At 41.6% G+C, this 26,478-nt stretch overlaps 1 protein-coding gene across 2 annotated transcripts in view; it reads right to left on the bottom strand.

Annotated features, from left to right (window-relative positions):
* Window positions 1-26,478, bottom strand: part of PTPRM (protein tyrosine phosphatase receptor type M) — a 761,903-nt gene that overhangs the window by 417,203 nt on the left and 318,222 nt on the right. For both annotated transcript variants that reach the window (XM_061169712.1, XM_061169711.1), the window contains exons 6-7: window positions 13,037-13,211; window positions 4,056-4,349 (exon numbers count right to left, since the gene is read on the bottom strand). In XM_061169712.1, coding sequence (XP_061025695.1) covers window positions 4,056-4,349; window positions 13,037-13,211 — 469 coding nt within the window. The remainder of the gene's footprint in view (window positions 1-4,055; window positions 4,350-13,036; window positions 13,212-26,478) is intronic.

The following is a 26,478-nucleotide window of genomic DNA, read 5'->3' as shown; positions in this document are numbered from 1 at the left end:
GATGAGATCGCATCTACAAGCCACACATGAAAATCAATTCCAGAGCGCAGAGATGGGTCATGAACAGTGATCTTTCCATTTCAATGCATGAAATGAAATACGGTTTTGTGGGTGTCACCACAGCGTGATAGGACAGGCCCCATGGGTGCAGCACCGAAATGAAAACAGAGCTTGTCCAAAAGAAACAGATTTGATAGAAAAAGAATCAGAGAATGGAGTCTGGCGTGGATGCAATGCCCAACTGCAGGGGATTCTCTGAGTCCAAATATAAAACTGTATCCCTCCGATTTTCGATTTACCACATAAGTAATCTAAGGCAACAAAATCAGGTTGCCAACATCTAATTCTTTTGAATGAAAATGTTAAAAGATAATTTTTTTTTCGCCACGGGCAGTTAACTTGTATTGGCTACTTGTTATGTGTAAGGTTCTGTCCTAGGCACCTTACATGCACATTAGCTCCTTCAGGCTTCACAACCACACTAGGAGATACAACACTATTATTATCACCCCTGTTTCAGAGATAAGACAAGAGAAACTCAGAGAAGGTACAAAGTCTTCCCAAGGTCACATGTCTAGCTCCGTGCAGAGCCAGGACTCAAACGCAGGCAGCCTGGTGCCAGAGCCCAAATTCTCAACTGCTGACTCCAGCTATAGTATCCTCAGGCACTGGCATTTCATGAAAGTGATATTTTAGCACAAAACCGGGCTGGACGCTCAGAATAAGAGTCAGTCTTTCAAATTTAACATGTTTAGCTGTATGAAAAACTCAGTGGTTTTCCCCCGTTTGCTCAGATTTTTGCAAACGTCATCACAGACCTCCACTGCCCAGCAGAACACTCGATACGCATGATTAGGGAGAATTTGGAAAAGGATAAAATAAAAGTGAACTCCGAGACGGTCAGGGTAGAAATATACACTGGATCATTTCATTAGAAAGAGAACATAGACTCTTCATGTTGAAGAGGCCTTCAGGTTCAGCCAGCTCAATCCTCTCGTGAGTATAGAATCTCCTTCTGCAACGCCAGGTTCTGCCTGAACCCACCGGCCACTGGAAACTCATTATGCATGACTTAGCTCTTGTCAAATCTGCACAGACACCCTGCTCGTCCCCATCCTCTTTCTCAATTCTTCCATCATTCCTCGTTGGTTGAGCAAAGTTCCAGAACATTTCCTATCCTGGGTGCTTTCCCTTGAGCACAGTCTATTCTGTGCTTTCTCTCTTAAAATGTGGGGACCAGAAATAAGTGTGACAATAATAGGGAGGCTTCCCAGCACTGGTAGAAAAAGACTATCACCACCTACAACATAGGCTTTGCTTTCTTAATGCAACCTACACTTATATTAGGGTTTTTTGTTTGTTCGTTTTTTGTTTTTGTTTTTTGGAGGGGGTGGTGAGGCAACAGCATTACAGAGTGATTAACAGAATATGGACCATACTGTAGATGCATATGTATTTAAATCTAATCCTCAATCTCTTTTTTTATATGTGCTGCTGCTAAATTTTATTACTCTAATTCCAGACACATATTCTTGGCCTTTTAAACCACACGGGATGGATGCCCAATTATTCCTACTACCTGTCACCCTATTAGATTCATCCACTGTTCATGCCTGGCCAAGGCCATTTTCCACCTTCCACCTGCTTTGCAGAATGCTCAGTGTCTCTCTCAGGTTTTGAGATCCGTGACTTGCTCTTTCTGAACCCTAAACGCCTGAACCATCTGAGGAAGAGGCCGGGACCATTAGCACATTTTTCAGTTTAGAGAGTGTAGCAGACACCTTCCCCCTTTTCATTCCGTCCTGCATACCACGATTTCACACGGCTCACCTGAGCAGTCAACAAGCTCTCCTGCAGATTTTCTCAAAAGTCTCAGTTCAACAAAGGGTGAAACTGTATTTCTTCTGACAGTAAAAGGCTCATTCAACTTCCTTTTCCTCACCCACCCAGCATCTCCTCCTCTCATTTCTAGCTTTGACCTCACCTAACATATTTCTATTTCCTAAGATTGACTTGTTCGACCACAGCTTTTTCAAAAATGCTCAATCCCCGTGCAGGACAGGTGTACAACAGTGTCCACGGCAGGTTACAAATGGTAAGAGGAAAAAGCCTGCTTTCTCATCAGGCTTCCTTGCTTAAGTGAGATTAAACCTCCAAGGCACAGGGCTGGCATGCAAATATCCATTCAGGATTGGTTTTAATGTTTTAAAAAAGGACTGCCATTCTACTATGAAAGTTTCTACATTTACACATCATGCAGCCGTAACAAAAAGGCTTCTTGAAAACAGAGCTGCATGCCTTATATTTAGGGGAAATGTAGATAATAATCATGTTGATACCTGAAATGTACAGGCACAAAACCAGGAGAAAAGACAAAAGAACAGAACTGAAAACAATAGGTAGGTGGGGTTGTCAGTGACTAGAATGACAGATTGGATCCTTTCTCCAGCCTAGACAATGGGATTCTAACCTTCTTTTGGAGAGAAAGGAAGACGATCTAGCACCATGTCCCCAAACAGCATTCCTCAAAATAACGCTGAAGTGAAAGAACACAAACTTATTGCTCACAGAGCATGCGTGGAGGACCACAGGGGTTTCTATTTCCCCGCCCCTAGTAAGGGGGGGGTCACAGTATTGGCCCCAGAGACTTCAAGAGGCAGTTATAAAATAAATAACAGATTTGAAAGCAATTCTTATAGTGTAAAGTGATAGATACAGTGTTACACAGCTATTGTTTGCATTACGACAGATGATAAATTATTTCAAAAAAGGCAGGGAAATTTTATTCAGTTAAAGAGAGAGAGGAGATGACATGGTGTAGAGAAGTGAGGAAGAGAAAGTGTTGTCAAACTCCTTTCTCCTTGGACCGCCCATGGCGGCTGTGGGAATCACCACAGTTCTTAGACCAGAGGCTCTGCGCTGAGCGTGATATGACCGTGGGGGCGTGGGACTTGGGAAACAGACCTGGGTGGACAAGGCAGGCCCAATAGCACATACCCCAAGAAGAGAAAGGGTCCTGCTCCCTCTCCTAACAAAAATAGTTTTACAAAAATAACTTTTTTCCATGAGCTTTGGGCTTTTCGAAACCATACACGCCAAATTATGAAGAAAGAATGAAGCAGTTACCATTGTTAAGGCTTAATCATTTCTCCTACCAGACATGGTTAGACTGCGCTCTGAGTACTTTTAAAACTTAAGAGGAAACGAAACCTACAGATAAGTGTCCTCTTAAATAATGCCGCCCGAAGAAACAATTATCTCCATAAAAATTTCTGGAGAAATTTTTCAGCCCTCAATTCAGCCCTCAATTCAGTGCAAGAATCTGCATTTAAAGGATGAAAGAACACTTCAGTATCCCAACCCGTTATTTCTCTCTACTTCCGACCCGAGAGCAGCCAGACAGAAACAGCACTCAAACCTCTAACGGGCTCTTTCTTTAGGGTCTGATTTTTTTATAAGACTCTGCATTTCTCTCTCCATCAACCCACAGAGCGGGCTCTGCACAGTCAATTAGAACTTTATCATCTAAGAATTTAAAGCTGGCGTGCAGTCCGCAAACCACCCTGGCTTATTTTACAAATGGGTCCCATGTCATTGGCAAGCAGCCCCTCCATTCAATATCCGTCCATAAAAACACAGCTTTAAAGCTATCGCTAAGATGGAATCTAGCCTTCCAAAGGCCCTCGAGGCTACAAGCACATCAACGGGGAACATAAAAACAAAGGGACCCAGATGAGAGGCGCTGACCTATGAGCAGACATCATTAAAGCAAACAGTTTCTGTCAACTTTGGGATGATTCCCGTATGAATTAGGTGATACTCCTAGGAAGGTGTAAATTAAGAACGGGGGAAAAGGGGGCGGAGGCCTCCTGAGAGATATCAAGCCTTGAGGTTTGAAGTCCACAGGCTACTGGGTTGCTGTCCACAGGTGAAGGGACCTTTTGTACCCAGACAGGGTCCCAGCAGAGCTGAGGGAAGCGTGAGCCACCTGCCCGGAGGTTGCAGGTCAAAACCCAGAAGACAATGACAAGCGGTCCCAGCATCCCCGGACTCACCTGCACACTTGGTTCTGGTTCTGAGAGCGGGCCCAGGAGAACCGGTGCCGCCCTCCCCTGGCCGGGTGAGAAGCACACTGATCTCATACTCTGTGTCTGGGTCGAGATGCCCGATCTTGTAGCTCGTGGAGTCCACTGGCTGCCGGTCGCTCCAGCTCCCGCTGGCGGTGCAGTATTCCACCTCCCGGGCCACGATGGGCCCATCGCCATTGATGGAGTTGGCGTTGAGCTGGATCCACAGGTAGGTGGCCCCCACGGAGGCCAGCTGAGGGGGGGCGATGGGGACAGGGGGCTCTGAAAGGCAAACCGGAGGCCATCCTTCAGACACTTGAGAAGAGCTAAATGCACATCAATTACTAAAACAGGGAAGACATTAACATTTCAGCAATGAACTGATGAGAATGGTTTTGCTCAGGTTAATACGAAAAAGCATACTGAGGGAGGTTTGCATAGGGTTCACATCTGTGAAATAAGCCATCTTTAAAACCTACTCCTGCTCAGGTAGGTACAGCCCCAGTTTGTTTTAGGACGCAATTCATTTTTCTCGAACAGCTACATAGGCACCAAAGGATTTTTTTGCACTAAAAGTAACTTGTGAAAACTCTCTCAAGTGGTAGTAATTAAGCTCTAGAAGTTTCTCCATTGTCAAGAGTAAAAAAACAAAAAACAAAAAAAACCCCCGAGTGTCTTCAAAATCACCCAAGGTATTAGTTATATCATTAAATTCAGTCTCCTTATATTTGTATTCCAAAGATATCATCACTTGAAAAACACGGATGAAATTATAGTTTATCTCATCATAAATGCATTTCCAGGATGACTCGTTTCCCCCCAAAAGCTATCCCAATGGACTCGTTCTGCTCCAGGAGCAGTGAGCACTTGGGGTGATAAAGTCCAGCACCACCACTGTTCAGGGATCTTGCAGTAATGAGTCTTATTAAAGCAGTGAATAGAAAGAAAAGCTCTAAAGCAAAGCACAAGTCATGCCCAGCTTGATAAAACTCTAAGCAATAAATGGCAAACACTCGTTACAACCCAGGAAGGTCTCTCTCATTGTTGAAAACCTGAGACTGACTTTTTCTGGATCTTTGTCTGAGACAGGAGAGAGAGGCAATCTTGTTTTCAACAGTATATCAGGTGCCAGCTGAATGGCCCTCCAGGCACCAAATAAAGGCATTCCATGTGCCAGTGTCACTGTGAGTGGCACCACACATGACATTAGGGAAGGAGATAACTGTATGAAATAATGTATTTCTATTTAATGAATCTCCATCGGAGAAAATGTTAAGTCCTAGTGATTTTTTTCAAGGATGTTTCTGCAGGTGGTTTGGGCCTTTTGGTGTGTGTTTTTAGTTCCTCATTAGCTCACACAAATGCATGTAAAATAAAGCCTGCTATTCTTTTACTGGCATATGCACCTGTCTGCTCCATAGCAGACATAACCCGTTGCTCCCTGTCATGCTTCCTGCTGCTGGGGACCTCACGACAGCTGGTCCCATCTGAGGTTGGCCCCTACGATGATACCAGGTAGATCCCTAGACCAACAAGAAACCAGCAACGCAAGTTCCTTTTGTTGGGTTGGGGCATCTTTGTTCTTCTTTAACGTATTCAAGGTGTGGTAAGTCATACTGACTTTTAAAATAGCTGGGGAAATCTCATGAGACTGAGTCTAAATAAGACACTTAAAAGATGAATTTTATTTGGGGGATCATAAATTTAGTGCAAATTTACTAAAATATTGTTCCTATTATTTATAAACTACAACTTTGTGCTAGCTCTTTGTTTCTTTAGATAGTTTTGATTCAACTCATAGTGATTTAACATCAATTTATATCATTAGGAGACTCCTTGAACCAAGACATGAAATGGGCCTTTCATAGTATATCCTAAGACATTTACATAGGCAGGCTGAAAGAGCAGCTAATTACTGTGAAGCTGCAAATGCTAGCAAGGGTTCCTGAACTGCCATTCAAAATATAATTCGGGGCAAAGCCACAAAGGTTAGTGAGCACATAATTCATTTAGGACGTTGTCACTGGTATCCTAAAATAGATAGGACTTTAATGCTTATTTGTCCCGAGACTATTTTCTCTATTAGTTCCCCATTAAGAAGAGTACCAAATATGTTAAATCAAATGAAAGATTCAACTAGAATTTGGAAATCATTGAGACAGCCATTCAAAATGACTTTGGGGTTGCTGAAAGAATCTGTACAAGAATAAGAATAAATTTTTTAAAAATTTTTATTTATTTTTTTATACACCAGGTTCTTATTAGTTATCCACCTTAAACATATTGGTGTATACATGTCCATCCCAATCTCCCAGTTCATCCCACCACCACCACCCCACCCCTGCCACTTCCCCCCCTTGGTGTCCATACGTTTGCTCTCTACATCTGTGTCTCTATTTCTGCCCTGCAAACCAGTTCATCTGTACCATTTTTCTAGGTTCCACATATATGCGTTAATATACGATATTTGTTTTTCTCTCTGACTTGCTTCACTCTGTATGACAGGCTCTAGTTCCACTGACGTCTCTACAAATGACCCAGTTTTGTTCCTTTTTATGCCTGAGTAATATTCCATTGTATATATGTGCCACATCTTCTTTATCCATTCATCTGTCGATGGGCATTTAGGTTGCTTCCATGTCCTGGCTATTGTAAATAGTGCTGCAATGAACATTGTGGTACATGACTCTTTTTGAATTATGGTTTTCTCAGGGTATATGCCCACTAGTGGGATTGCTGGGTCATATGGTAATTCTATTTTTAGTTTTTTAAGGAACCTCCATACTGTTCTCCATAGTGGCTGAACCAATTTACATTCCCACCAACAGTGCAAGAGGGATCCCTTTTCTCCACACCCTCTCCAGCATTTGTTGTTTGTAGATTTTCTGATGATGCCCATTCTAACTGGTGTGAGGTGATACCTCATTGTAGTTTTGACTTGCATTTCTCTAATAATTAGTGATGTTGAGCAGCTTTTCATGTGCTTCTTGGCCATCTGTAAGTCTTCTTTGGAGAAAGGTCTATTTAGGTCTTCTGCCCATTTTTGGATTGGGTTGTTTGTTTTTTTAATATTGAGCTGCATGAGCTGTTTATATATTTTGGAGATTAATCCTTTGTCAGTTGCTTCATTTGCAAATATTTTCTCCCATTCTGAGGGTTGTCTTTTCACCTTGTTTGTAGTTTCCTTTGCTGTGCAAAAGCTTTCAAGTTTCATTAGGTCTCATTTGTTTATTTTTGGTTTTATTTCCATTACTCTAGGAAGTGCATCAAAAAAGACCTTGCTGTGATTTATGTCAAAAAGTGTTCTTCCTATGTTTTCCTCTAAGAGTTTTAGAGTGTCTGGCCTTACATTTAGGTCTTTAATCCATTTTGAGTTTATTTTTGTGTATGGTGTTAGGGAGTGTTCTAATTTCATTCTTTTACATGTAGCTGTCCAGTTTTCCCAGCACCACTTATTGAAGAGGCTGTCTTTTCTCCATTGTATACTCTTGCCTCCTTCATCAAAGATAAGGTGACCATAAGTGCATGGGCTTATCTCTGGGCCTTCTATCCTGTTCCATTGATCTATATTTCTGTTTTTGTGCCAGTACCACACTGTCTGGATTACTGTAACTTGTTACTTATAATAACTTGGTTATTTAGTAACGTATTGTTTATCCTCCATGTGTTTGTGTTTTTTACATTTTTTTCCCTGTAATTGGTTTCTAATCTCATAGCATGTGGTCAGAAAAGATGCTTGATATGATTTCAATTTTCTTAAATTTACCAAGGCTTGATTTGTGACCCAAGATGTGATCTATCCTGGAGAATGTTCCGTGCGCACTTGAGAAGAAAGTGTAATCTGCTGTTTTCGAATGGAATATTTAATTAAATATCAATTAAATCTATACGGTCTATTGCGTCATTTAAAGCTTGTGTTTCCTTATTAATTTTCTATTTGGATGATCTGTCCATTGGTATAAGTGAGGTGTTAAAATCCCCCACTATTATTGTGTTACTGTCGATTTCCTCTTTTATAGCTGTTGGCAGTTGCCTTATGTACTGAGGTGCTCCTATGTTGGGTGCACATATATTTATAATTGTTATATCTTCTTCTTGGATTGATCCCTTGATCATTATAGTGTCCTTCCTTGTCTCTTGCAACATTCTTTATTTTAAAATCTATTTTATCTGATATAAGTATTGTTACTCCAGCTTTCTTTTGATTTCCATTTGCATGGAATATCTTTTTCCATCCCCTCACTGTCAGTCTGTATGTGTCCCTAGGTCTGAAGTGGGTCTCTTGTAGACAGCATATATATGGGTCTTGTTTTTGTATCCATTCAGTGAGCCTGTGTCATTTGGCTGGAGCATTTAATCCATTCACGTTTAAGGTAATTATCGATATGTATGTTCCTATTACCATGTTCTTAATTGTTTTGGGTTTGTTTTTGTAGGTCCTTTTCTTCTCTTGTGTTTCCCACTTAGAGAAGTTCCTTTAGCATTTGTTGTAGAGCTGGTTTGCTGATGCTGAATTCTCTTAGCTTTTGCTTCTCTGTAAAGCTTTTGATTTCTCCATCGAATCTGAATGAGATCCTTTCCGGGTAGAGTAATCTTCATTGTAGTTTCTTCCCTTTCATCACTTTAAATATGTCCTGCCACTCCCTTCTGGCTTGTAGAGTTTCGCTGAGAAATCAGCTGTTAACCTCATGGGAGTTCCCTTTTATGTTATTTGCCGTTCTTCCCTTGCTGCTTTCAATAATTTTTCTTTGTCTTTAATTTTTGCCAATTTGATTATTATGTGTCTCGGCATGTTTCTCCTTGGGTTTATCCTGTATGGGACTCTCTGCGCTTCCTGGACTTGGGTGGCTATTTCCCTTCCCATGTTAGGGAAGTTTTCAACTATAATCTCTTCAGATATTTTCTCTGGTCCTTTCTCTCTCTCTTCTCCTTCTGGGACCCCTATAATGTGAATGTTGTTGTGTTTAATGTTGTCCCAGAGGTCTCTTAGGCTGTCTTCATTTCTTTTCATTCTTTTTTCTTTACCTTGTTCCACAGCAGTGAATTCCACCATTTTGTCTTCCAGGTCACTTATCTGTTCTTCTGCCTCAGTTATTCTGCTATTGATTCCTTCTAGTGTATTCTTCATTTCAGTTACTGTATTGTTCATCTCTGTTTGTTTGTTCTTTAATTCTTCTAGGTCTTTGTTAAACATTTCTTGCATCTTCTCGATCTTTGCCTCCATTCTTTTTCCGAGCTCCTGGAGCATCTTCACTATCATTATTCTGAATTCTTTTTCTGGAAGGCTGCCTATCTCCACTTCATTTAGTTGTTTTTCTGGGGTTTTATCTTGTTCCTTCATCTGGTACATAGCCTTTTCATCTTGTATGTCTTTCTGTGAATGTGGTTTTTGTTCCACAGGCTGAAGGATTGTAGTTCTTTTTGCTTCTGCTGTCTGCCCTCTGGTGGATGAGGTTATCTAAGAGGCTTGTGCAAGTTTCCAGATGGGAGGGACTGGTGGTGAGTAGTGTTGGCTTTTGCTCTGGTGGGCAGAGCTCAGTAAAACTTTAATCTGCTTGTCTGCTGATGGGTGGGGCTGGGTTCCCTCCTTGTTGGTTGTTTGGCCTGAGGCAACACAACACTGGAGCCTACCTGGGCTCTTTGGTGGGGCTAATGGCGGACTCTGGGAGGGTCTCACGCCAAGGAGTACTTCCCAGAACTTCTGCTGCCAGCGTCCTTGTCCTCATGGTGAGACACAGCCACCCTCTGCCTCTGCAGGAGACCCTCCAACACTAGCAGGTAGGTCTGGTTCAGTCTCCCCTGGGGTCACTGCTCCTTCCCCTGGGTCCCGATGTGAACACTACTTTGTGTGTGCCCTCCAAGAGTGGAGTCTCTGTTTCTCCCAGTCCTGTCAAAGTCCTGCAATCAAATCCCGCTAGCCTTCAAAGTCTGATTCTCTAGGAATTCCTCCTCCCATTGCCAGACCCCCAGGTTCGGAAGCCTGACGTGGGGCTCAGAACCTTCACTCCAGTGGGTGGACTTCTGTGGTATAAGTGTTCTCCAGTTTGTGAATCACCCACCCAGCAGTTATGGGATTTGATTTTATTGTGATTGCGCCCCTCCTACCATCTCATTGTGGCTTCTCCTTTGTTTTTGGATGTAGGGTATCTTTTTTGGTGAGTTCCAGTGTCTTCCTGTCGATGATTGTTCAGCAGTTCGTTGTGATTCAGGTGCTCTTGCACGAAGGAGTGAGAGCACGTCCTTCTACTCTGCCATCTTGAACCAATCTCAATATTTAAATTTTGAATAAATGTTCTCAAAGGGAAAGAAGAAAGGAACTCAATCTATATACTAAGTGATAAAAAGCAATTTAAAATATTTAATCCAAGTGAAAGGGCATGATAAAAATAATTCTAAATGAAGCCAGCAAAGAAAGAATTTATATACCTATAGATACATATCATATACATATTTCTAATTGATACACATATACGAATTCCTAATATATGTCTCCTATAACTAAATATGATATTGGCATATACGCATATATACATGAATTGTGGAGATTACATGAAATATTTTTATGTCTTTGATTACCAAAAGCAGTGGTAGACATAAAACAGACAAGAATTATAGTTTAAAATGACCTGGGCTTCATTTGCAGGCCAGCACCAAGTTAGGGAATGACCTTAAGAAAGTTATAAACTCTTTGGACTTTAGTTTTTCCCATTTTGAAAAAATTAGCACTCTAAACACAAGCATATAAAAAGTGTTCAATCACACAGGTGGTCTAAACATGCCATTATATATTTTAAAGTAATTGTGTCAACACAATGCTTTATTTAATTAGTAGAATCCAGCATCTTATCTCATTTTGAAAAATCAACTACATGCAAAATATGGCTATAAAAATTATAAATGGAGGAAAAGTCAAACTCCAGATTTGAGTCATATCTGCAAGCCAACTGTCACCAGCTGTGGCAGGGTGCAGAGATGCAAAGGGTGCCCGGACATTTTATCAACATGACCCAAGATCCCTCCACGCTGTCGTAAGGCAGGAAAATGTGCAGCAGAAATGTGAGTAAGGACCCACTCAGCCTCTGTGCTTATGTGTGTTGTGGCAGACTAGAAATTTCTGACTTGCTTATAATTCCCAACAAATTAACTTTCCCACAGAGGCAATTTTTAAAGAGGTGACTAGATTTCTATCATACTGATTACAAAGCACCACGCCTCACCGGGCACGGGCACAGGGAAGCACTGTAGCAACCAGAAATCAGAAAACAGAACACAGTCACAAGGAACGGGACCAAGATGAAAATTAAGTAACAGTGATGACAATAAAGAACACAGCCGTGGCAACAGCGAGGCGGCCGCTCTGCTGGATTTGTTGGCAAATGGTGTCCATTTTCCACTAGGAAACCCCTCGCTTCCCCGAGAGCCTTCTGCAGGGGAGGGTGTGCACATCTATGCAGAGTTTTAGTTTTCTTACAGGTAAAACCTAAACTCGGAAACTAGCCAGACGGGCTACAGTTTCACTACAAACCCAAAATCGCAGGGCTCTGGTGTGGCAAATTAGACCATGTGAGCAGATATTGCAGGGTGTGCTTCCTGGCTTCCTTGCACAGAACGTTAGCCACTGCTGCAGATAAACAGTGCTGGGGGGCAGGCTCCCCCCAAGCCAGGCGTGACTAACGTTGGCAGGGCTGATTTCACAGCAGAAGCATCTGCCCGGATCACCTATAGATTTTATGGCAGAGGCTCTGGTCCCAGAGATTCTGATTCAACATGGGTGTGTAGTGGTGGTAGAGAATAGGTGGGCAGGTATTTGTATCTGTATTTTGTTTTATTTGGAAAGGTGGTTCAGCCATGCATTCTCAGCTGAGGACCACTGATGGACTAGAACGGAGAACAAGAGCCACGCCATGCCCCATCACGGCCTGAACAGGTGCCGGCTGCCTACTAGGTCTCCTGTTCTAAGTGCCATTCACATACCTTTTGCATCGGTCCTCCTGATGGCCCTTTAGGGTCGGTCACATTATTATGTCTATTTTAAACATGAGGAAACAGAAGCACCGAGAGGGTAAGCCATAGGACCACGCCCACACAGCTAGCTCTAGGGTTTGAACCCTGCAGTCTGTAAAACTGCCGACATAGAGAAATTTGCTGACAAAAGGAATAGTCCATCCAAAAGAGACCAATTTTATGTTCCCCATTTAATAAATGCAGGGAGAACATGTAAAAAGCAGGCATCATTCTCTTCCCCTAGGAGGAAGCAGCAATGGCTTGCTACAAGGTATAAAAATGCCTCATGGTATATCCAAAAGTCCAAATTCTGTCTGGGACCAAAAACTGCCGTACCAGTTTAATACTATAAACTCCTAAGTCCATGCACACACAAAAAAACATCAAACCAGCCAAAGGAAATTTATCCCCCCCCTTTTTTTTACTCATCTCCCACCTTCCTGAATATAATGACTCAATTTTTCAGTCATGCAAAATATAGTAATAGAACCTAACAGCAACATTATGAATGTTAACCCACTACTCTCAGTGTGGCTTGTATGATATGACGGAGCATTTTTATACTGACACTGCTTCATTTTATTAACCACCCTGCTATCATAAACACCCTGGCTGGGGAATATTTGCATTTTAAGTGATTTTCTATCAGTAAACAAAATTTATTCCTTAAAAAAAATTTATAGGGTTGTAATCTCTGTACACAGAGTTGGCAGAAGAACTTGCCCAGAGCACATTCATTGCTTTATATGCAACTGAACCAACACAAATAAAATACATTTTTCAAAACTATTGCTCATGTGCAAAATTTGTACTTAAAATGTAATCCATCCGTATAGCCTGTCACCAAACTACTGTTCAGAAACAGACGAGGATAAGTCTGAGCTTTCAACAAATCATGAACTCACAACCATCCCACATGTCTCTTTTAATAGACTATTTGGAGGTATAAAAATAACATTAAATACCTTTAACTACTAATTCTGCATAGTTGGATAGGCCAACTCCTCCATCAGTTCGAATCATGCAGCGGTATTTTCCAGCATCTCGTTTGGTTGTATTCACGACATTAAACGATGCTATGAATCGCCGGGAACTAGTCACCTTTATTTCCTTCAGAGGAGCATCCCGTACATCAATGCCCTGTAAACGTGGGGATGGGGAGAGCAGAAAGAAACAATATCAGCTGTCATATGGAACCAGGAAGACATCTGAAGGCACAGAATGGATGTTACTGATGCTACCTCCTTACAGATCTTGGTTCCACGGTTTATTACCCATGGCAGTTGTTCCAGGAAAACAGGTGCCCAGAAACTGAAATTCTGCCTCGATCAACACTTTCAGGATTTGAGGGATGCAAAATTAAGTGTGCAGAAATGTCTTTGGTTTTGCCCCTTTAAAATGTTCATTATGTTATTCTGCCTCAACAGGAGGAGAGGAAAAAGCACATGGAAAAATTCTTCATTTTGCTCCCAAACTATCAACATTTAGTCTTTTTGTAATACTTAATCTTTTTTTTTTATACTTGGCTAGGAAACAAAATTAATTCGCACACTACCCTATGACTGACCTCATTTTATACATGAACTGATAAACAACTTATCAAGAACTACATTAAAAATGTAAGTAGGTATTAGCATAAGTTCTGAAGGACTAGTCTCAGCTTCCTGGAGCTATCAAAACCAAGCAGAAGTAGGTGCTTAATGTTACCTGACACTGAAATGCTAGGAGAGAAGTTCCTTTGCACATCCCACAGCCCAGGACCACACAAAGCAGGTTCCAACACTGGAACAGTGTTGTCTTACACTATCCCGGAGACATTAATTAAGTCCTTAGTTACGCACACTTGGAAATCCATTCTATGCTTCCCACGGTTTAAAGCCTCAAGAAAGACTACAGATTTCAGTCCTATATATTTTTTTTCTTACAATTATCAGGAAATAGGCTATCTTTAACATGTTATTTGCAAGTATTAAGGAGAAAACAATGGGCAAAGACCTTAAGGCAAATGCACGACACCAAGCATTATGTCCAATTATTCACCCAGCAACCATGCTGGGTGCCATCCACGTGCTGTCACTGTTAGGACACTAGGCTCACAACAGTGGACAACAGAAAAGTGGCCTCAGTGTTCACAGTAGCGCATCAGTTGCTGGGAAATATAGGCTTGAAATGATTACCAATGATGGCCAGGGCAGGTGGCTGGCAGAAATCACAATGAGGCCGTCTTTAGATATGGTGCCGTTTTGAGGAAGTGACATTGGAGCTGAGATCTGAAGGGTAAGTAGGAGCTGCCAGGCAAAGGGGAGGGTGGAAGAAAAGGAGCGCCCCGGTCAGAGGAGAGAGAACAGGAGGCCCAGGATGGTTAGAAAGAGCCGAAAGCTTTGGAGGACATCAAGGCGTCCAGTGGAACTGGGGAGGTGGGCGCGCACCTGTGCATTCAGGGACTCGCAGACCGTATGAAAATGTTTTATGTTTATCGGTATGAACACGCCAGGCTACCAATAATAAAACTCACCTGTAGAACTCAGTGATTTATATTATGCAAAGCCTTTTAGAAGCTTTTGCTGTGATATTTTCTTTGTCAGTATGTCCTAACGGACATGAGTTTGGGAGTAGACGGACCAGGGTGCCAAACCTAACGTCAGAGTGATTTATGCTCCTGGAGCCCCCCTTTCCTCATCTGTAAGGGGACACTACAACTGTCAGGGCAGTTTTGAGAATTTAAAGATATACATGCGCAAGGACACTTGCCTAATGACCGGGACCACAAGTCCCTGCCCGGATTCTGGACCAGCTGAGGGATGAGTTCAAGAAGAAAGGCAGACAGGCTGTCAAACACCTCGTTTAGTACCCGTGGACCTGGCCCTACAGAATACGCAGAACACGGCCGACGTGCGGTAACCATGGGCTTGCTAGAACTGAAGCACGGAATCAGACTCACCCACCCAGCCACGGGCCGCATTGCAAAACCACACACACCCCCGCCCACCACGTGGGGTGCTGCTGGCCAACTCGCAGGGTGGAGGAAGGGCTGCTGTGGGGAGTGAGCTCCCAAAGGAGGGGCTGGGCCGGGCGTGCTCCCGGCTTCCTGTCCGGCAGCCGCGTGCACAGAGACAAAGCATGCCGGTGCTGCGCCAGTACAGTTCCTGCCACAGCGAAGGAAACGTCGGGGCCACGGAAGAACAGTTCCCACCATCTTTAGTACTAGCTGTCAGAACAGCCTTGTTAATAGCTTAAAGAGTCATAGATCTGAATGTGACATTAAATATACACCTTATATATCCTATGTGAGTCTTTTTTATTACTAAATCCCCTCAATTTGGTCTGACAAAGGGCACTGAGAAGTTAAACAAAACAAAACAGCAATCCAGCATTATTAATTGATACAACAGGAGAAAGTATTTCTCTCTGTATTTCATACATTGTCTCCCATCCTCTCCCCCAAATAAATATAATAAATAATTAAATTCTACCACTAGGAGTAACCTCAGACCTACTTCTCTATAAAATTAAGTTTGTCTTTTTCAGACTGAAAAAAAAATCTAATCTCGTTTTGAAAAAAAAAAACAAAAAGAGCCCTGAAGAAAGGCATACTTCACATTTATAATTATTTGTTTTGTTTATTAACAATGACAAAAACAAAAGTGCTATCTACTTATTTACTTACTTGCGGCACAAATCTTTTAAGAATATACTTCTATAGTTGCCTTGTAATATTTGTCCTAATGAAATAAGCCTGTCTCAAAAGAATGTTTATTCAAAAGAATTTTAAAGTATGCCCTTATGGATCCCTCACAAGTATTCAAGGCTGTACTGAGGGCAGTCAAGTTTAAGAAAACCTCTGTGTTGGATTCATATATATGTTGAGAGGAGCTTTACTTCATAGCTGTTGACTTCATGCCACAAATTTATCCTTTAAAATAAACAGCTTCAAACTAACAGCTTTACAGAACTCCAATGAGTCACATGAACTCTCAGGAATGGGACTTTTTTTAAGCGCATGTATTTAATCACACAGAAAGTTAGATTCAGCTTCTTCAAGAGAAACAGTATATAGAAAGGAGAAAACAAGTGCTAGCTAGCAATCATTTTAGCTTAGAATCCATATGCTATCATAAATCTTGCTTCAATCTGCAGGTATTTTCTATTACATCATTCACATGTACGTGGATCCAAGCATTCATTCAACCCGAACGTAGTTAACATCTTTTATGAGGCAGGCAATCTACATATACAGGGAGCATGGGGTTAAGAGAACCAGCCCTTACCTAACTGAATCCACAGTCTGGTTAGAAAAACAGACAGGTAAGGCACTAATTACACTACAGAGCAAGGAACTGCCTGACACAGTAAACCCAGGAAAAAGAGCCTCACCAGCGAGGGGGGTGAGGGTTGGCTTTCTAGAAAGCAAGACTTGAGGCCAGAACTGGGGATGCACAGGACTTTCTCGGGCAGTGAAGGAGGAAAAATGGAGCCAGTAAGTGAGAAGAGCTCTGTAAAAGTCAACAGCCAAGACAGCTGAACTGTGGGGCGGTAGGTTTATTCTATTCCGCTACAACACAAAGTGCTCCTGGAATGGCAGGTGATGAGGCTGGAATGGTAGAGCCCACACCCAGGAATAAGACCTGCAGAGGGTTACAGTTTATCCTGATGCCAGGAACACAAGGATTTTTGGCAAAAGGGTGACATGAGCACATCTGTGGGTACAGTAATGGCCCAAAGCAAGGAGTGTGGGAGCCCAACTGATGTCAAGGAAACTGGCTGTATTTTCTGCAAAAATCATAGTAACACATGACAAAAGGAGGGATGAGAGACAGGAAGGGAGGGATTCTAAAGCTATTTAGGAAATATAATCTATAAAAGTGGGTTACCATATGATCCAGCAATCCCACTCCTGGGCATATACCTGGAGAAAACCATAATTTGAAAAGATACATGCTCCCCAATGATCATAGCAGCATTATATACAATAGCCAGGACATGGAAGCAACCTAAATGTCCATCGACAGACGAATGAATAAAGAAGATGTGGTACATATATACAATGGAATACTACTCAGCCATAAAAAAAGAATGAAATAATGCCATTTGCAGCAACATGGATGGACCTAGAGATTATCATACTAAGTGAAGCAAGTCAGACAGAGAAAGACAAATATCATATGATATCACTCACATGTGGAATCTAAAAAACAATACAAATGAACTTATTTATAAAACAGAAACAGACTGGCAGACATAGAAAACAAACTTATGGTTAATAAAGGGGAAAGGTGGGGGGAAGGATAAACCAGGAGGTTGGGATTAACATACACACACTACTATATATAAAATAGATAATCAACAAGGACCTACTTATAGCACAGGGAACTCTACTCAATACTCTGTAAAAACCTATATGGGAAAAGAATCTGAAAAAGAATGGATATATATATATGTATGTATAACTGAATCACTTTGCTGTACACCCGAAACTAACACAACATTGTAAATCAACTATACCCCAATATAAAATAAAAATTAAATAAAAAAGAAAGAAATTTTAAAAAAGTGGGTTACACTGCAGTACCATCTTTCTCTTCTAGTAGATTATAAGTTCCTCAGGGTCATGAAACAGATGTATTAATTTTGTGGACATGGGTGCACAGGGAATAGAGCTCAATTAATATTTGCTGACTCTAGGAATCATAGTCTCAGTGGAAAAAAGTTCCATAGGTAGGAAAGAAATGTGAGATTGTTATATTAACAGACTTATACCTGATCCTTACAACTGGACAGCGAATCTTTATTTACAAGGGAGACCAACAGGGAAAAATAAAAGGATATTTTAGAGGATCTGTGTGCCCCTCGGTCAGCAACACTGCGCAGTCATTGTAATCGTAGTAGGCAAAATAGCGGCCCCCAAAGATGTCTACTCCCTGGTCACCAGAACCTGGGAGTTTGAAGATGAGATTAAAATAAGGATCTATGGTATAAATGGAGGTATTTTGTAAAATAACCTTGAAACTGTAATTTGACATGTGTTTGGTCAGGTTGTGTCACATTTAATTTGTTTTTTTTCTATTTTTTTTCATTTGAAAACTATGTTAGCAATAATTAATTCAATAATTACCACATTCTGCCATTAAAGGATATATTAGCACCATCAAAAAATAATAATACAAAAAATAAGGATCTAGAGATGGGAAGAGTATGCTAGATTATCCAGGTGGGCCCAATGTAATGATAAGGTAGGAGAAGGTAGGAAGGTCAGATGCAGAAGGAGATGTGACCAGAGAAGCAAGTGCTTTGAAGACTGAGGAAGGGACCACGAGCCACGAAATGCAGGAAGCTTCTGGAAGCTGCAGAAACAAGGGACAGATCCTCCCCTACAGCTTCCAGAAGGAGCCAGCCCTGCCATCACCTTATTTCAGGACTTCTGACCTCCAGAACCATGAGATAATGAAGCCACTAAGTTTGTGGTAACTTGTTACAGCAGCAATAGGACAGTAATACAATGAATATCAGGATATTGAAAACTCCTGTGGCTTTTCAGAGATGCACAATAGTCATGAATACTGATTTGTCAGAGTTACACAGCAAATCTTTAAGGCCAGTTTAGGTCTTATGGGCTAGCAACAGTTCTATTCAAAAAGCCGTCACTGTAGCCAAAATAAAATAACAAAGTTGGAGGACTCACACTTCTCAACTTCAAAACTTACTACAAAGCTACTGTAATCAAAACACAGTGTGGTACTGGCATAAGGACAGACACAGACCAGTGGAAAAGGATAGATAACCCAGAAACAGACCCTCACATCTCTGGTCACTGGATTTTTGACATGGGTGCCAAGACCATTCAATGGGGAAATGATACTTTTTTCAACAAATGGTGCTGGTAAAACTGGACATCCATGTGCAAAACAATGAACTTGGACCCTTATCTTTCATTTTATACAGAAGTTAAAACAAATGATCAAATACCTAAAATTAAGAGCTAAAAGTATAAATCTCTCAGAAGAAAACATAGGGGGAAATCTTCATGATCCTAGATTTGGAATTGATTTCTTAAATACAATGCCAAAATCACAGGCAACAAAAGAAAAAATAGGTAAACTTGACTTCATCAAAATAAAAACTTTTGTGCATCAAAGGACACTATCAAGAGAGTAAAAATACAACCAACAGAAAGGGAGAAAATATTTACAAATAATTTATCTCATAAGGGATTAATATCCTGAATACATAAAGAAGTTCTACAACTCAGCAAATCAACAGCAACAAAAACCAAAGAATCCAATTTTAAAATGGGCAAAGGACTTAAATAGACATTTTCCCCAAAGAAGATACAGAAATGACCAATTAGCACATGAAAAGATGCTCAACGTCATTAGCCATTAGGGAAATGCAAATCAAGACCACAATGAGATATCACTTCATACCCAGGAGAATGGCCATTATACCAAAAAGAAAGAAAGAAAGAAAGAAAGAGAAAAGAAAAGAGAAAGAAAAAGAACAAGCGTTGGCAAGGTTTAGTTTATTTTTTGTTACAGATCATTTTAATTTAAATAAAATTTGAAATAGTGGTTATATATATATTTTATATATATATATATATATATATATATATATATATATATATATATATATGATCTCTTTGTTTAAATTTCCTGTGATATCTGTAGAATTTTTCATAGCATTAGATAATTTCAAAAACATGCTTTTTAGTGTTTTCCACTGTATGGCTGTAGCGATTATTTATATAAGTAGTTCTCTATTGCTACACATTTAAATTATTTATATTAGTCATTATTATAAATGATCTTAGGACAATCCCTATTTCCTAAAATTATTAGGTCAAAAGGGAATAAAAATTTTAAGGTTTTTTTTTTGGATGAATAACCTAAAAATCTCTATAGAGAGTTATTATCTATTTATAAGAATTGTGTTTTTTTGGACTTCTCTGGTGGCACAGTAGTTAAGAATCCGCCTGCCAATGCAGGGGACACAGGTTCTCCCTGCCCTGGTCCAGGGAGATCCCACGTGCCGTGGAGCAACTAAGCTCGTGAGCCACAACTACTGAGCCCGTGTGCCCCAACTGCTGAAGCCTGCGTGCCTAGAGCCCATGCGCCACACAAGAGAAGCCACCGCAATAAGAAGCCCGCACACCACAACAAAGAGTAGCCCCCGCTCGCTGCAACTAGAGAAAGCCCGCGGGCAGCAACAAAGACTCAACGCAGCCAAAAAAATAAATAATAAATAAATAAATAAAACCTTCCTTTAAAAAAAAAATTGTGTTTTTTAATGGGAATTCAAATGGTTCCTAAAATCAAGTTATTTTCCAACTCCTTTTAAATACTACAAACAGATCAAACAGGACAGGGAATTGGCCTAAATCACTGACCTTTTCTTATTAATATTTCCAATACAATAGGGGGAAAAAATCAGCTTATCTTGGGTAAAAGATCAAATATTCAGAAGAATATTTATATTTCTGTGGTACTGCATGCCTTTTATGGTACAAATTCATTTATTCTCTTACTCGATAGCACTTTTAAATTAAAATAAATCCCATTTTTAATATTTTGAAGAATGATAAATTCCCTATAATACTATGAGATGCTGTCTAACTCTGACCTCTTTCCATCAGGCAAGGATGCTCCTTGAGACTCACATCTTCAGTATCCATAAGTGGATATTCCCAAAAATGGAAAATACAAACCAAACTAAGTAAGATTAAGTGTGCTTAAGATAATTTAACTGAAGAGCATGTAGCACCACTAAAATGTATATTTAGAATTATGGACGCATGGCAATATTTAAATATCTATAAGATTAATTACTCAGATTGACTCATCTCATTTAAATTTGTGGCATCACCAGGCATTTCATGCAAGTTGAAAATCCCACTTGGAAAACGTGAGCAGAATAGCTGCCTGAAGACTGTCGACCACTGAGGCCACACGTAAGAGGAATGAGATTAGCAGAGAAACAAACCAGGAAAGTCTGTGGAAGGCGGGAGGGAGAGGCAGGGAGACAGAGAGAACAAAAGGAAGAGGAAGAAGTGAGAGCCGCAGAGAAAGAAGGGGCGATGCCAGTGCCAGATGGAAAGTAACAGGACAGGAGAGGAGGGGGCGCCTCAAGGAATGGACCGAAGACCATGGGGACAGGGGTGGGGGGAGGATTAAAACGAGAACAGATCACGTGCCCAAACGCCAGAGAAAGATGCGCTTCTGAGGGCCATATTCATTCTTTCCCTTTGAAATCCTGGCATTCACACTTTAATCCTGGTCTTGTTTCCTGAGGCTGAATACATTCATCAGGTCCAACAGCACCTGTCGGTTCTGTATTAGCCTGGTTCTCAGATCACATGCGTCAAGATGAGTGGTTTAAGAAGATGTGTCATATATATACAATGGAATATTACTCCGCCATAGAAAAAGTGAAATAATGCCATCTGCAGCAACACGGATGGACCTAGAGATTATCATACTAAGTGAAGTGAGTCAGACAGAGAAAGACAAATATCATATGATATCACTTATATGTGGAATCTAAAAAAAGGATACAAATGAACTTATTCACAAAATGGAAATAGACCCACAGACATAGAAAACAAATGTATGTTACCAAAGGGGAAAGGTGGTGGGGGAGAGATAAATTAGGAATTTGGGAGTAACATATACACACTATTATATAAAAAAGAGATAACCAACAAGGACCTATTGTATAGCACAAGGAACTATACTCAATATTTTGTAATAACCTATAAAGAAAAGAATCTGAAAGAGAATGGAGATATATATATATATATATATATCCATTTTTTAAAACATCTTTATTGGAGTATAATTGCTTTACAACGGTGTGTTAGTTTTTGCTTTATAACAAAGTGAATCAGCTATACATATACATATATCCCCATATCTCCTCTGTCTTGCGTAATACTGAAAGGGATTTAGGCATTGAATGGGTAACTGAACAGACTGATTTTTAAGATGCCTTTTGGTCCCCAGATACTCTTCCTTAGGTCAGAATTCAACAGGGAAGGCAGGGAACCGTGGCTGGCCCATTTTCTCTGATGCTGGACGATGTGAAAGGGCCGAGTCCCCCTCCCTGTCTGCCTCTCCCCATGACAGGGAGGACCAGACAGGACAATGTGCTCAGAACCTGGGGTACCCCTGAGCAGTGAGGAAACTATGGGGAGACTGTTATTCCCGCAAAACAAAATGATGAAAATGTCCACTGGGTAGAGACAGCACCTTTGTCAGGCAGTTTTCTCTCAATTTTCACAGAGTTAGAAAGAGGCGGCCCTGACAAGGACTGGAGAGCTGGTTCTTAAAAGCATTACAGCAGGACAATGAGGCATCACCAAGGATGGGACTGCGATTGTTCTTTAGAATATGAGTTCCCCCCGTAAGAGAGGCTCCGAGTCCTCGGGACAAAACCCCCCGGTTCCAGGCAGAGCACGGCACCAGGTGTCCAGGTGTTAAAGAAACTGCTGACCCATCTTTTGTCAACTTAATGAGACAACCATAACGGCCATATCTGCAAGGAAATGATCTTAATGGGTTAAATGCAGCTTTTTAGAAAAGCAAGAGCATCTTCAAACACGCATGCATTTCAATTTGAGCAAGCCTGAGAAAAAGCCCTGATAGTTATTTAAATTAGACTTCCAACCTTCTTTCTGCAGTGGACTAACTCTAGGACTTCTAAATGAGCAGTAATTTGCCAGCAAAAAAGATACATATTAAGTCTTTCAGAAAGAGTTTTGCAATAATCGGAGCAATGACTGAAAGAAATTGAGGTCTGGGCAGTTAGCAGCACTGCTAGCAAATTAATCCCATTTTGGAGCCACTCTGAGTGCAGGGGCCAAGAGAAGATACAGGAGAGCCATTCGCCCCTCCTTAGCCATACAGGTGGGGATTAAACCGCACTTTCATTCCTTTAATAGAGAAAATAGTCCGTCTTACCCCACTTTCAAATATGCCCATTTGTAAGATACTGGTTGAAATTCTTACCACTGGGATCACTAATAGTATCAGCAGAGCCAGGAATAATTTTGTTTAAAACATTTCCTGTAATCTAAATCCAATAATAATTGAATACCTCAACAAATCGACTTTCTGGAGCCCATGTATTTTTTAATTTTAATAACTAAGATGGTACTGACCTTTTGATTTCTATTCCATAACCAAGCTAACACAAGTATTTATCAATTTGGAATACTGAACCAGAAGTTCTTACTTATGCTATCATATACTATGAATATCTATTGACACGTAATCTTCAACTGGCTAATGGGTATACAGATAGCCAAAGTAACATATTATTTGAACATACGATAGTCTTACAGGAATATTCAAGTAAAGAATTTGATTACGAAAATTTAGAACCTCATTCTGATATTTAGACATAGTTCAATATATGTTTGCAATACATGAATAATATTTAACAACCTGTGTTTAAATTTTATTTAGAAGTTCATCCAAATAATATAGGATATATATAATGAATGCAGTAATTAGAAATACCAAAAAAAAAAAAAAAAGAAATACCAATGAAATTAGAAGTTCTTTAGTCTTAAAATCTGTTGACGGGACTAATCTAGCCACATCAAACTAAGGAGCCTGATGCTGACTGACATTTCCTGTTGGGTTAAAGGTTTGGGTTTGCAAGGCCAGGACTTGACCCTGTTTACTTCAAAACTGTGATAACAGGACTTGACCATGAGGAAGATGGCAGAACCTACCGAGTTGTCCGTAATCTAAGAGGCAAGGCTAGTTAAACATAAACAAGGCTAAGAACATCACTTTTCCCCAATCAATATGCCTTAAAACATACAACTCTTTTCTGAAAACATAGCTGAAAGATGATAAAGGCGCAAGGTAAAGGTTAAAAGCCCTGTAGTTCTGAATTTGAATTGTTAATACGATCTCAGGACAGGCTTTATTCTTAAATGTGTGTATGTGCGCATATGTATATATCCCAGCTCCATAGGATGGGAAGATCCAGAAACAATAACAAGTAGGAATAAGCACCTCTGTGATCAGATTGTAATTTCTAATTACCAGTTCCCCCTGAAAAAGAACCAGGGCTCCTTGGAGAAATGGCCAATTCTAGGTCATTAAGATGGAAAATACAAGCCTGGAACATACGGTTACACCACAAAGCAAGAAAGCCATCGAGATGGCCCAGGTCAGGTAAGCCCCACTGTTTAGGGGTGGAAGATCTGAGCAGCAATAAAGATAATAAGTGCGATGGATCGAAACTCATCAAATGTGTTTAAATCCACAGGTTGATGATGACAATGATGACATCAATGACAATAATACTAAATAACCCCTTTGGTCACTTGTGAACTACCAGTGAACTACCTCACTATTTTTGACAATTTGCTTACAAGGACAAAAATATCAAGTATCAATACCACCTTCCCTTTACGATTTATATACCAGGATACCCAAATGGTTGATAATGGGAGAGCTTTTTTCTTTTTAGAAGTATTCTAGTGACTAAACAAAGAAGGACTGAGAATGGGACCGTTCTGCAACCCTGAATGAATTAATGACCCTAGGAATGATCATCAGTGGCTGATAACATCACAAAAGGAGACATAATTTGCAAGAAACACAGCAGTCAGAAGAACACTTTAGGGAGGGAGGGGCAAGATGGCGGAAGAGTAAGACGCGGAGATCACCTTCCTCCCCACAGATACATGAGAAATACATCTACACGTGGAACTGCTCCTACAGAACACCCACTGAACGCTGGCAGAAGACGTCAGACCTCCCAAAAGGCAAGAAAATCCCCACGTACTTGGGTAGGGCAAAAGAAAAAAGAAATAACAGAGACAAAAGAATAGGGACGGGACCTGCACCAGTGGGAGGGAGCTGTGAAGGAGGAAAGGTTTCCACACACTAGGAAGCCCCTTCGTGGGCAGAGACTGCGGGTAGCAGAGGGGGGAAGCTTCGGAGCCACGGAGGAGAGCGCAGCCACAGGGGTGCGGAGGGCAAAGCGGAGATTCCCGCACAGAGGAGCGGTGCCGACCAGCACTCACCAGCCCGAGAGGCTTGTCTGCTCAGCCGCCGGGGCGGGCGGGGCCTGGGAGCTGGGGCTCGGGCTTCGGTGCTAGCCGGGAGGGAGTCCGGGAAAAAGACTGCAGCTGCCAAAGAGGCAAGAGAATTTTTCTTGCCTCTTTGTTTCGCGGCGCGCAAGGAGAGGGGATTCAGAGCGCCGCCTAAACGAGCTCCAGAGACGGGCGCGAGCCGCGGCTATCAGCGCGGATCCCACAGCAACAGGGACGCAGAGGGAAAAACGGAGAGATTCCCGCACAGAGGCTCGGCGCCGAGCAGCACCCACCAGCCCGAGAGGCTTGTCTGCTCACCCGCCGGGGCGGGCGGGGGCTGGGAGCTGAGGCGCGGGCTTCGGTCGGATCCCAGGGAGAGGACTGGGGTTGGCTGCGTGAACACAGCCTGAAGGGGCTAGCGCACCACAACTAGCCGGGAGGGTGCACGAGAAAAAGTCTGCAGCTGCCGAAGAGGCGGGAGACTTTTTCTTGCCTCTTTGTTTCGCGGCGTGCAAGGAGAGGGGATTCAGAGCGCCACTTAAACGAACTCCAAAGACAGGCGCGAGCCGCGGCTATCAGCGCGGACCCCAGAGACGGGCATGAGACGCTAAGGCTGCTGCTGCCGCCACCAAACAGCCTGTGGGCGAGCACAGGTCATTCTCCACACCGCCCCTCCCGGGAGCCTGTGCAGCCCGCCACGGCCAGGCTCCCGTAATCCGGGGACAACTTCCCCGGGAGAGCGCACGGCGTGCCTCAGGCTGCTGCAACGTCACGCCGGCTTCTGCCGCCGCAGGCTCGCCCCGCCTCCTCCGTACCGCTCCCTCCCCCCAGCCTGACTGAGCCAGAGCCCCCGAATCAGCTGCTCCTTTAACCCCGCTCTGTCTGGGCGGGGAACAGACGCCCTCAGGGGACCTACATGCAGAGGCGGGTCCAAATCCAAAGCTGAACCCCGGGAGCTGTACGAACAAAGAAGAGAAAGGGAAATCTCTCCCAGCAGCCTCGGAAGCAGCGGATTAAAGCTCCACAAACAACTTGATGTGCCTGCATCTGTTGAATACCTGAATAGACAACGAATCATCCCAAATTTAGGAGACGGACTTTGGGAGCAGGATATATTAACTTTTCCCCTTTTCCTTTTTTTTGTGAGTGTAGATGTGTATGCTTCTGGGTGAGATTTTGTCTGTATAGCTTTGCTCTCACCCTTAGTCCTAGGGTTAGGTCCGTCCGTTTTTTTTGGCTTAAAAATTTTTTTTTTCCCTAATAAATGTTTTCTTAATAATTTTTTCCTTATTTTCTATTTTTAAAAAAATTTTTAATAAGTTTTTTCATATTTTTTATTTTAAAAAATTAAAAAATTTT

The sequence above is a fragment of the Eubalaena glacialis genome, chromosome 15 (assembly GCF_028564815.1).
Source record: "Eubalaena glacialis isolate mEubGla1 chromosome 15, mEubGla1.1.hap2.+ XY, whole genome shotgun sequence".
NCBI classification, from domain to species: domain Eukaryota; kingdom Metazoa; phylum Chordata; class Mammalia; order Artiodactyla; family Balaenidae; genus Eubalaena; species Eubalaena glacialis.
Note: the sequence above shows the minus strand (reverse complement) of the source record. Positions and strands in the feature narration are given on the sequence as shown.